The 11,772-nt window shown below is 54.4% G+C and overlaps 1 protein-coding gene across 2 annotated transcripts; it reads left to right on the top strand.

Annotated features, from left to right (window-relative positions):
• Positions 1–3,982: 3,982 nt before the first annotated feature.
• On the top strand, positions 3,983–11,736 carry STX4 (syntaxin 4). Of its 2 annotated transcripts, none has more exons than XM_081819673.1 (11): positions 3,983–4,272; positions 4,461–4,562; positions 4,676–4,775; positions 4,911–4,985; positions 5,496–5,566; positions 7,121–7,229; positions 7,302–7,378; positions 7,598–7,735; positions 8,462–8,572; positions 8,674–8,772; positions 10,691–11,736. In XM_081819673.1, exons 1-10 carry the CDS (start codon positions 4,243–4,245, stop codon positions 8,752–8,754), a joined length of 894 nt encoding a protein of 297 aa, XP_081675799.1. In that variant the 5' UTR covers positions 3,983–4,242; the 3' UTR covers positions 8,755–8,772; positions 10,691–11,736. The 2 variants fall into 2 exon arrangements, with proteins under 2 accessions (XP_081675799.1, XP_006729908.1); XM_006729845.3 differs by lacking the exon at positions 10,691–11,736 and adding an exon at positions 8,868–9,122.
• Positions 11,737–11,772: the final 36 nt, after the last annotated feature.

Genomic DNA, 11,772 nt, shown 5'->3' with positions numbered 1-11,772 from the left:
GACCTCCAGGAAGGGATGTCCGGGAGACAAGTGGATTCAAGGATCTGGAGGTCAGGAGAAAATTTGGGCCTAGAGATACGGATTTGGGAGCCAGTTAAAGCCACAAGACTGTGTGTAGTGTCTGAAGAGGAGAGGTTCTCAGATGGAACTCTAGGGAGTGGTCAAAGTCAGGCCACAAACACAATCATGAGGAGAAAGCTGTGGGGGCTTCATCTCTGTGGGCCTTGGGGCTTGGCACAAAAACCGCCTCAGAGACTTGTAGGATAAACAGAAGCCCTTTATGTGAAACATGCATGAGTATCTTTGGCTCCTGGGGCCAGAGCAAATAGGGAGTGGGAAGAAGACAAAGAACCTCCCAGCGGTCAGCCCCTCCCAGCAGGTGTGGAAGAGAGACCCTGTGACAGGGGAGGGGAGAAGGCTCAGTCTTGCAGGCAAAGTCTTCCCCCTCTCCTCCCCACAGATGATCTAAAGCAGGGCATCAGCAGGTGGCAGCAAGTTCCCAAAGGTAGGTGGACACAGTGCGCCTTCCCCCGGCCCACGTTTTCCTTGGATCATAGCGGAGAGGACAAGAGCGCAGAACCTAGAGCTCCACTTTCTGGGTTCAAATCCCGACTCTCTCCTTCCCTACTGTGTAACCTTCGGCAAGTTACTTAATACCTCTGTGGCTCAGTTTCCTCCTCTGTAAAATGAGGACAATAACAGTACCTATCTTGTAGAACTGCTTATGAAAATTAAATGAGTTAATCTTTACAAAGTGCTAATACTGGTGCCTGGCACATAGCAAATGCTCTATAAATATTACATTAAAAATAATAACCTCATTCATTCATGAATATTTATTGACCAGCTACCATTTGCCAGGTGCTCCTGGAGGTACTGGTGAAAATCCCTGTCCTCGTGGAGCTTCCATTCTGGTAGGTGGAGAGGAGGAGTGAAGACAGACAATATATAAAATTAATATAAATAATATAAAAAATACATGGTGTGTCAGATCCAGGTGGAGACATGAGAGACATGAGAAGCTGGCAAGGTCCCTAGCCTCATACCTGACGCACAGTGGGGTGCAGGAGATGGAAAGCGGAAGGAGACCCTGGACAAGGAGCAGAGAGGAATCCGTGCGGAGACACTGGGGCTGCTCACCCCCTCAGGGTAATGATCAGCAGCAGCACCGCCATATAATGGCAGCAAACACATAGCACTCAGTCCGTACCAGGCCCTGTTCTATTCACTTCACACATATCATCTCATTTAATCCTTCCGGCAATCCTTTGAGGTTGGTACTGTTATTGTTCCCATTTCTCAAATGAGGGAACTGAGGCATAGCAAAGTTATGTAACTTGCCTTAGAGAGTTGTACGATGAGGTGAATGAGCTGGGATTCCAGCCCAGGTCATCTGGCTCCAGTACAGGTAGGATGTTGGTAGGAGGGACCTGCAGGTGGAGGGGACCGGACCGGCTGCCATGCCTTGGGACTGGGTAGGGCTTGACCTTCCCACAGACTGAAAGGAACACACATACACAGCCCTAATACCTACACATCCAAGACCCAATATACTTAACACACACTTCAAGCTTGTTCAGAGGTCCCAAAAGGAATAACCCCCAAGTCATGAAATAGAGATAAGGACTCAGCTCTAGAGAACTCCATCTCCAGAGCCATTCTCCCTATATGGACCCTGCGCCCCACCCTCTCCACATACCACTCCATGAGGCTTTAAGCCCAGCTTCCAGTGGCCTTAAGCCACCATTCCAAACCCTGTGATCCCACCCAGAGACCACAAATACAATAATGAGTATCATAATCCTGGGAAATTTAACAAAGGCACCAACAACTCCAGATCACAGCTGGGAACTGAGAAGGCAAACCATCAAGAGGCTAACAGAGAGGCAGGTGGGACTGGTGGTCCTAGAGAGAGCTGGAACCCACAGTCGTAAAAGCCCACAGAGGGGGCAACCCTCAACAGTTCACAAGATGCTTCCATAGTCTTTTTCACCTCACTTGATACTGTTCAATTCTTACCTTAGGCAAGGCAGAAATTACCAGACCAAGTTGTCAAATGGAGAAATTAAGTCCCAGAGAAGAGCAATGAGTTATTCAAGACCACATGCAGGACTGGGAGTCAGATGTCCAAAAGCCCTTCCACTGTCCCACTCAGAGAGACAAAGTATGAGAGAGAGAGAGCGAGAGAGAGAGGGAATGGGGGGAGGCAGGGAGGCAGAGGCTGATATAAAAGACCCTAAAGTGGAGAAATCCTTCTTCATGATCTCCAGGGGACCCCAAGGGGCAGGGCTTGGCCTCCCGAAATCCCTCCAACCCTTCATTCCTCCTGTAGGTTGATCAGAGCTGCACACCATCTTCACTCCTTCGTTCCCAACCCCAGGTGAGCTGGGTTCTGAAGGGAATAGAAGGATCAAAGCCCTTCGAGTAGAATCAGACAGCATTTTTAGTTTCCAACCTCATAATCAATGAACTTTAGAGCAGGGAATACCCATAAAGATGATCTCCCCATCCCTCTAGGCCACCCATTGTATAGATGGGAGGTTGAGGCCCAGAGACAAAGAAGTCACTTTCCAGAAATCCATACCAACTCAGTCACAGGAATCTAGATTTTCTTACCGGGGCATACTAGAGAGAGGCCATTCTTCCCTTTGCTTGAACCTTCATGTAAGTTCCCTGGAAAGAGCCCTGGAATCCAGGAGACCTGATTTTTATTCTGGCTGTGCTGAGACTCACTGAGTGGCCTTGGGGACTCCTCTTACATAATCTAAGTTTCATAAGTGAAAGGTGTTTTGTCTTTTAGGCCCTGATTTATCTCTGACCCCTAGAACAGTCTCTGGCCCATAATAAATGCCCAATAAATATCCATTGAATGAGTGACCATCTAGAGGGCTAGGGCAGTGTCACCATGAGAGGCTGAAGCCTGAAAGACTAGGGAACCACGAGCTTTATCTTCAGATACATGAAAGGCTAAATTTCTGTCCACAGATATTTATTGAGGACCCATATGTGCTGGGTACTGGGGATTCAGGTAAGAACAGAACTGCCATGCCCTGACCTCAAGAGCTCACAGTCCACTATAATGTGGAATGTGTGCAGATTTTTTTTTGCGGGCTTCAGAGGGTAGACCCAGATGCTAGGTAGGGAGTTAGACGTAAGTGGCAGACTGCTCAATGTAATACAGACACTTTTCTCAGCTTTAGTTACCCTGAAATGGTCTCATGCTCAGAAGGTGGTGAGTGCGGCGGAACTGCAGTGTTCAAGCAGGGCGCCAGCCGCCCACCTGTCAGAGGCTGCGCCAGGAGTATGCGGGAGAAGAGATTTCTGCCTTGGGTGAGGTCACTTTCCACCCCCAGATTCTCTGCCTACAAAACCCTGCAATTCTCTAACGCTGGATCTTAATATTCTCTGAATTTCAAGGTCCCATGATGGTGACAGCCGCGAATTCTAAGTTCTCTGTCTGCCCACACCCCCGGACCCAAAAGAAATGAAGCCGAATTCAGCAAGGGGCCTACCACCCACTGCCTCAAAAGGTCTCTGGGGATAGCCAGTAGCCCCCTCCCCGCTTCGTGGGGGCTGGAGGGGCGTAGCTTGGGCGCCAGGGTGCCGGAGACGTCGTGGGGAGAAGGGTGTTCCAGAGACGGAGTTGACAGCGCCGAGACACGTGACAATCAGAGCGTCACGTTCTGTGGTCCGCGAAGGTGGGACCGGGCCGGTCATGTGACGTGGGGGGGGGGCACCATGGGGTGATGTGAGATGCAGGGCCTCTTAGATTACGCACCAATGACGCATTCCCACCCGGTTTGGCAACTAGATTTCCGTTGGAAGATGCGACAGTTCCGGCAAAGGGGGCGGGTTCTCACGTCCTGGCAGCTTTGCTTCCGTTCGGGGCGCCGCAGCTTCCGACCTCAACCTCTCCCTCGGGCGAGGAAGAGACGCGACCCCGTGCGCATGCCCCGATCATCCCAGAGGGGCGGGGCTGAGGCTGCGGGTGCGGGAGGGGGGGAAAGAAAAGGGAATTCCAACCTGTGGAATCTTGGGGGGTCCCCGAGGTCGGCTTCTTCCCATTGACTGTGGATGGTGCCCGGGACAGAGCCTCTGGTGGCTCGTGGGGAGGTTTGGGGGTCTGCAGGGTGAGGGCGGAGGGGAGTGTCACTGTCAGAGTGCGAGTGCGGTACGGGAGTTCCAAACTTAGTCTTGAGGCCCTCGGGGCTCCGGCGCCGGGGAGAGGGAGCTCGGGCCACCATGCGCGACAGGACCCACGAACTGAGGCAGGTGAGAAGTGGGGGCTGCAGGGTTGGACACGGGCGGACGGGACGGGGTCTGGCTGGAATACAGGACTCCTGGTCTTCGGGGCAGGGAGGGGAGGTTGAGGGCTAGGAAGGAAAGACCCGGAAGTCCGTGAGTCCTGCGGGGAGAAAGCAACAGCAAGGAAGTGATGCCAGTGACCCCGGCCCTGGCAGGGGGATGACAGCTCGGACGATGAGGACAAGGAACGGGTCGCGCTCGTGGTACACCCGGGCACGGCACGGCTGGGGAGCCCGGACGATGAGTTCTTCCAGAAGGTAAGAAGCTGGGGTCTCTGCCCTGTCTTCGCGAGGGGGCTGGATGACCCGAGGAGCAGCGCGGTCTGGAGTACCCCCTTATCTCCTTCAGCCGTCTCGGTCACCTTCCCCAGGTCCGGACAATTCGACAGACTATTGTCAAGCTGGAGAATAAAGTCCGGGAGTTGGAGAAGCAGCAGGTCACCATCCTGGCCACGCCCCTTCCCGAGGAAAGTGAGTGAAACCCCAAGTGCAAACGCAAGCTCAGCCGGAGGGATTGTGGGGATTGTAGTTCCATGCAGGTGGTGGCCAGGGAGGTTTGTTGAGGTAGGGGCTGCTGTTTGGGAGTCATGGCTTTCTCTTGTTCAGGTATGAAGCAGGACCTGCAGAACCTGCGTGAGGAGATCAAACAGCTGGGGAGGGAGATCCGATCGCAGCTGAAGGGTGAGCTCCTAGGGCCTCAGACAGATCCTTCCCTGTGGTCCAGCCCAGCTCCTGGTATATCTGGGGAGTGTGTGGCCCAGAGAGGCCAGTGATGTATCCAGGTCACACAGCAGGCCTAGGCCTAGAATCTCTTTCTCCTGGCTTCCTACTTTGCACAGCACATGCCTGCCTCTCGAGCTCCTTTATTTAAAAGGAAACTATTTACTCCTACAATTCTTGCTGCCCAATGTGCATTCTTTGGACAGGCAGATGGGGGTTTCTCAAGAGGCCTCTGTACACCTGTGCGAATTCTCTGATGTACTGCAAAGAAAAATATACTTTCTCCCATCAGAGGCTCAGAATTAGTCATTTATGATCAATTATAATTCCCAAAAGAATCCCATGGAGATAAGCACCTCTCTGTTACATGGATGGGGTATGGCCCTGGCCCTGTGTCCTGGTTCCCACATGATTTTCCGAAATCACAGATCAAATCCCCTTCCCCACTAATACCCTTGTATCTTCCCACAGCCATAGAGCCCCAGAATGAGGAAGCTGATGAGAATTATAACTCAGTCAACACAAGGATGAGAAAAACCCAGGTGGGTTATTATTCCCAGAACTAAGACATTTTGCAAGGGTTTCATAGATCATTAGATGGCCGAAGTAAGGAGGAAGGGCTCTTAGAGATCAAGTCCAATCTGATGGTTTTCAAATGGGGAAACTGAGGTTGAGAGAGAAAAAGGACTTGCCCAAGGTCAAGACTCCCGACTCCCAGTCCACTTAACATCCTGTCACCTTGTCCATTTAATGAGAAGTTGCTGAGTCCCCAGATATGACCTGGGTTTGGCTGTGGAAGGCATGCTTTCTAGAAACCAAGATGGGGAGTCAAGCTTGACTAGATGACAAAGACATTACTCACATAGGGTTTGGTAGCTAATATCCCTGCCCAGGGAAGAAGGGGGAACAGTCATAAATGACTGGGAGGTTTCCTGCCCATGTGACAGGGACATGCTCTGCGCCATGGGTGGAATTCAGGAAGTGAGGAAGAGGAACTTCCCTGGAGATGGAAGGTCACTGAATCAACATCTTAGTAAGGAGATTTGAGGTGATCTAACTGCCCACCCCCCGCCCCGGGTGCCCAGTGAGGAGTAATTTTACTTCCTGGAGGTCAGAGTTGGAGTAGGTGGGCCCAGAGCTCAGCAAGTCCCCTAGATTGAAGGTAGAGCAGTTTGGGCATCTTGCAAGGGTGCAGCTGAAGGCAGGAGAGCAGATATGTCTCTGAGGAAGGAGCTCCAAGGAATGAACACATTGAAGGCAACAGGGGAATGGACAAGATGAGAGGACGTTTCAGGGGGAGCCTGTAGTGGCCATCAGTGTGAGAGGCTGAGGGCGCAGCTGGACCTGTAAAATCTAGGCAATGGACTGACCTCCAGGTATATTAGTCTAAGCAGTGAGGCTGGTGTTCAGCAAGCATTCACAGGTATTTATTGAGTGCCTACTGTGTGCTAGACCCTTTTCTAGCTGTTGGGGATCCAGCAGTGAACCAAAGAACCCTATCCTCATGGAGCTTACGTTCTGGTGGGGAGAGACAAACACCATAGTGAATATGTACATTATTTTAGAACACAGTTAAGCATTAAGGGGAGAACTGAGGAGAAGAGGGGTTGAGAGTGCTGGGAGAAGGCAGGTTGCCGTTTTAGTAAGGTAGAGAAAACCTCATTCAGAAGGTGGCCTCAACCCAGAACGCGCCCGAACTCATCTGATCTCGGAAGCTAAGCAGGGTCGGGCCTGGTTAGTACTTGGATGGCAGAAGGTGACCTCTGTGGGGCATGAGCATTCTAGGCCCAGGGAGCAGTGAATGCAGAAGTCTGAGGTGGGGGTGGCTTTGGTGGGCAAGGGGAGAGGAGTCCACCATGGTTGGAGGGAGTGAGGGAGGGAACGGCTGGAAGAGGTAAGGTCACAGGGGAAATGGGGGAAAGGGAAGGTCATGCAGGGCCTCATAAGCCCTGGTAAGGGCTTTGGCTTTTACTTTGAGAGAATGGTGGTCAAGGGGGCAGGCACCTAGAACAGCTTACGCTGTTTGCTCGCTGTACCCGTGGGGATGTTGAGGCCAAATCCTTCCGGGGTGCCCAGCCTATATTCTCTACCACTAGCACGGGGTCCTGTCCCAGCAATTCGTGGAACTCATCAACAAGTGCAACTTGACACAGTCCGAATACCGGGAGAAGAACGTGGAGCGGATTCGGCGGCAGCTGAAGATCAGTGAGTTGTGGCGTCTGGCCTCCAGGGTCAGGTAACCTGACCCAGCTCTGAGCCTGGCCTTTTCCTTCACAGCGAATGCTGGAATGGTGTCTGATGAGGAGCTGGAACAGATGCTGGACAGTGGGCAGAGCGAGGTGTTTGTGTCCAATGTGAGTGGCCACAGCTAGCCTCCCTCTTCTGGGACTCTCATCTTCTCTGATTGAGGGGATACGGAGGCCCGGAGGGGAAGGAGTTAGCAGGCCTAGAGTCACTCATCGGGGCCCCAGCCCCAGTTCTAAGCCCGAGGGCTGCCTGAGAGCTCAACAGGAACTTCTGACCTGCTGCCGGGTTCCCCGTGACCTGTCTGTCCGTTTCTATCCACTCCCCAGATACTGAAGGACACACAGGTGACTCGACAGGCCCTAAATGAGATCTCTGCCCGGCACAGTGAGATCCAGCAGCTTGAACGCAGTATCCGTGAACTTCATGAGATCTTCACTTTTCTGGCTACTGAAGTGGAGATGCAGGTGGGCACCCAAGATGGCCGGCTGGGCTTGACATGAGACCGTGTTCAGTCAGAACCCCCGCTGTGACTATCGGCCCATTCCACCCTCCAGCCTCTCTCCCCGAGGCTTTCGTCCCCCCCGCCCCCGAGGCTGGCCCTCACTCCTCAGAGGGCCTGCCTCCGCAAATCTGTATGAGGTTGGGGTGGGAGTGGTCTTCTGCTGCCCCTGGTTTCATGGGGTGAGGTAAGCTTCCAGCCCTGTCCTGGAGGAGCTGACCCCTAGTGCTGCAGCCAGTGGCCTTGGGGCCACTGGGGGAGGGATTTCATTCAGTAGGAGTACTAGGACCTGAAGGCTGGCGGTGCCATGAGGAGGCAGGGATGGGGAGGGCTTCACAGCTGTTGGGAGGCAGGCCTAGAAGAATGGGCGAATTCAGACAGATTACGAAGGGACAAAAGTTCACCCTCTGTGAAAAGGTATGAGCACTTGGCTCCAAGCCACCACAGCACATGAAGGTTGTAGGGGGTAAGGGAGCAGGGCGGAAGGGACCACATGATAAAAGGGAGCCCGGAAGCCGCCCTCAGGTGTGCGAACTTTTGTCCGATGTGGTCCTGCCCCACACCTTTGTTAGTGCTGTGTTTGCTGCCGGCAGACGGCCTTCAGGCGGCTAGCGTGAGCAAGCAGAGGGTCTGCTGGGCCTTCCACCCCCGGTCATCCCTACCTGCCTGAACCACCCCCTCCTCTGAGCAGGGGGAGATGATCAACCGGATTGAGAAGAACATCCTGAGCTCAGCAGACTATGTGGAACGCGGGCAGGAACATGTCAAGATTGCCCTCGAAAACCAGAAGAAGGCTCGGAAGGTGAGGCCTCCCCTCCCCTCCCCTCTTCTCCCCTCCCCTCCCCGGCCCTGGTGGTCTTTCCTCCCCTCCTGAGTGAGTTTCCCTGAACTCCTCTCCCGCAGAAGAAAGTCTTGATCGCCATCTGTGTGTCTGTCACTGTCGTCATTGTGGCAGTCATCATTGGTATCACCACATTGGTTTGAGAGCTTCGCACATTCTTGGTGAGATACTGTGGGCCTGCCCCCTGGCCTGCCTCATCCCAGGCCCCAGCCTTTCCTCGTCCCCTCAGACCCTCTTCTCCCTCCTTCCCTTGCAGGCACTAAGAGCACCAGAGACCCCGGCCTGCCCTCTCTCCCAGCAGCTGAGGGGGGAGGGCAGGACAGAGCCTCCAGCGGGATCCCCTTCCTCACACTGGCCCTGAGCAGAGGGGCGGACAGTTCTCCTGGGGTTGCCAGCCTCTCATTCATGGGGGCTTCCCCACTCAGGCCACAATGCCTGGGGGACGGCCTGCAGCGTCCTGTTTGGCTGGGACACACGGTTTTGTAAGAAATTAAAAAAAAAAAAAAGAGTGCTTGGAGACTGCCATGTGCATGTGTGTTCCTGGAAGGGCCGGCCCAGGCCCTTCAGGCATCCAGCCTCCCCTTTTCCTGGCCATCCTTGGGGCCAGGCCCAGCCGAGGGAGACTCAAATCAGACCGTTCTAGGTGCTGTGACCACAGCAAGCTGGCACTGCCCTTCTCTCCGTAGGAACAGGTGGGACAGGGAGGGGCTAACACCCGCATCTGGCTCAGTATTGTCCTTGGGGAAAGACTACTGGGAGCCCCTAACCCCAGAGCAGTGAAGCTGGGCCAGGCCAGGCTGGGACATAGGTGAGATGTGTGTGGGCATCGGGTATTCCTGAGGCCAGGAAGAGGCACCGTGAGTAATGGAGGCTGTTACTTCAGATACAGTGAACAGGGAAAGGCCTGTCTCAGAAGGGGTGACATTTGAGTGGAACATTAAATGAGGAGGAGCCAGTATGGGAAGAAGCAGGGGAGAGTTGCCAGGCAGAGGGGAGCAGGCAGCCCTGTGCCCAGAAAAGGGCATAGCCTTTGACCTAAGAGTCTGGCCTAGAGAGCCAGGGACTCTGGATCAACACACCTGGTTACTAGGGGGCTATGTTGCTGAAGCAGTAGAAGAGGGGGAGGAGCCTGACCCCTGGTTTCTCTGAGGCACCTAAGCTCCAGGCCCCAGCTCTAGATTTCTAAGAGTTCCGAGTCCAGAAGCCTGGTTTCCAGAGCTGGGTATGGCACCTGTCCCCAGACACCTGGTTTCAGGAGTAGGCTAGCTCCTGGCTCCGAAGCCTGGTTGGAGTGGGGCGGCGCCTGACCCCAAACAAGGTCTGGGGGCTGGGTTCCAGCCACCGCGTCCCATCCCTCTTTCGATGCCACAGGCCCGTGCTGCTGCTGCTCCAGGCTGCCCTTGCCCCGCCCATCTGGCCGCAGTACCGCTTGCTTCGGGTGCTGGGGTGCCGCGAGTCATAGAAGGGCTGGACGTGATGGCCTTGGTGCAGTCTCGGACCCCGCCCCTGGGCCCGGCCTGGGGGAGGAGCCAGAGGGCGGGATTAGGCCCCAGTGACCCCTGCCTGCTTTGCCTCCTTCCACCTGGGCACCCGCCTGCAGCGCCTCCCAGTGGCCCTCGAGCGACCCTGGCTTGGCTGTTGCAAGGCGCCTGCGCCAGGTCCGAGCCTTTGCTCGGCCCCTCGTGTAGGGGGCGTGGCCTGGCCGCAAGTGGAAAATGATTGGCCCGCGGAACAAATGTTGCTCCTAAGGAGCATCAGGATTGGTCTGTAGGACTTTCAGGGACCTCCTGGGGGAGTGAGCCCGGGGTATTAAACCACAATTAGCCTTGCGCGGATATGGGAGGGGCCTCGGCGAGTCCTCTGTCGCACCCAAAAGTGATTGGATCACAGGGCGGGGCATGATCAAACCTCTAAATGAGGCGGAGGGGGCACGGGCTTGAGAGGGTAGGGTGAGTCAGGGACCTCACCCGAGAAGGCGTGGCTGGGTCCCCCTCCCTAACCGCTGAACTTGGCAGCTGCACGAGTCTGGAAGGGTACCCACGCCTTTGTCCTGCCTGAGCTCATGTGTCCTGTGTACAGATGAAGCCCTAGATACCTCAGGAAAGAGCTCCTCATTCTCACCAGTGTGCAAACACAACCTGGATGTCCACTCGCTGGGAAAACTGCGGGGCCAGACGGATCCTGCCCCACTAGAAGACTGATTTAGATACGGGGCCTCCGGGCTTCCCTAATTCTCCATCTCTTCCCCTGCGGCCTGCATCTTCAGCGGAATTCTGCCCTATTGGTCGCCTTTGTCCACCCCCTCACCTTTCTGCCTTCAGAGGAAAACTGCACAACCCACTGGCACCTACTGGGATCTGATAGAGATGATCAGATCTATGCTGGGACTGCGTCACATCTACGCACCTGGATGTCAGTGTGCGGTATGTGACCTTGTATTGGCTTTGCTGGACAGCGCCACCCCTGAAAGCCTGCTTACCTGTCTCACCCAGGAAGTGGTCCAGAACCTCCTGACAGACGTAACTAGATGGCCGAGTGAGGCCTTGGATGCCAGGCCCAGTAGTTTGAACTTTTCCTGGGGGCTAGGGGACACATGGAAGGTTTTTGAACAGATGAGTGGCAAAGTTTGGGGCAGACCTAGCAGTCAGGTGGACCCATGCACTGGAGATTTCACAGGCTCCCCTGTGTATACCCTTTCCCTGCGGGGAGCTGACCTAAATGAGGAGTTAAGGGCAGGTTTTGCACTGAAATCCTGTCTTGGCTGCTCTCAGCCCAACTTTCAGGGAACAGGGTCTTGGTTGGGTGTGGCTTTTCCAAATCCATCTTGCATCATAACTTTTCAGCTGTAGCTCTCCCCGCTTATTGCCTCATTGACTCGATATTTTATGGTTCAGATTGCCAGGAAAAAGAACCTGACTGGTCTGGGTCAGGCTACTTTGACCAGCCTATAAGTTGAGCTCGAGGGCGCCTGGGTGGCTCAGTTGGTTAAGCGACTGCCTTCGGCTCAGGTCATGATCCTGGAGTCCCGGGATCGAGTCCCGCATCGGGCTCCCTGCTCGGTGGGGAGTCTGCTTCTCCCTCTGACCCTCCTCCCTCTCATGCTCTCTGTATCTCATTCTCTCTGTCTCAAATAAATAAATAAAATCTTTAAAAAAAAAAAA

Source organism: Leptonychotes weddellii, chromosome 5 (assembly GCF_054177405.1).
Source record: "Leptonychotes weddellii isolate Sample4059 chromosome 5, ASM5417740v2, whole genome shotgun sequence".
NCBI classification, from domain to species: Eukaryota; Metazoa; Chordata; class Mammalia; order Carnivora; family Phocidae; genus Leptonychotes; species Leptonychotes weddellii.
Note: the sequence above shows the minus strand (reverse complement) of the source record. Positions and strands in the feature narration are given on the sequence as shown.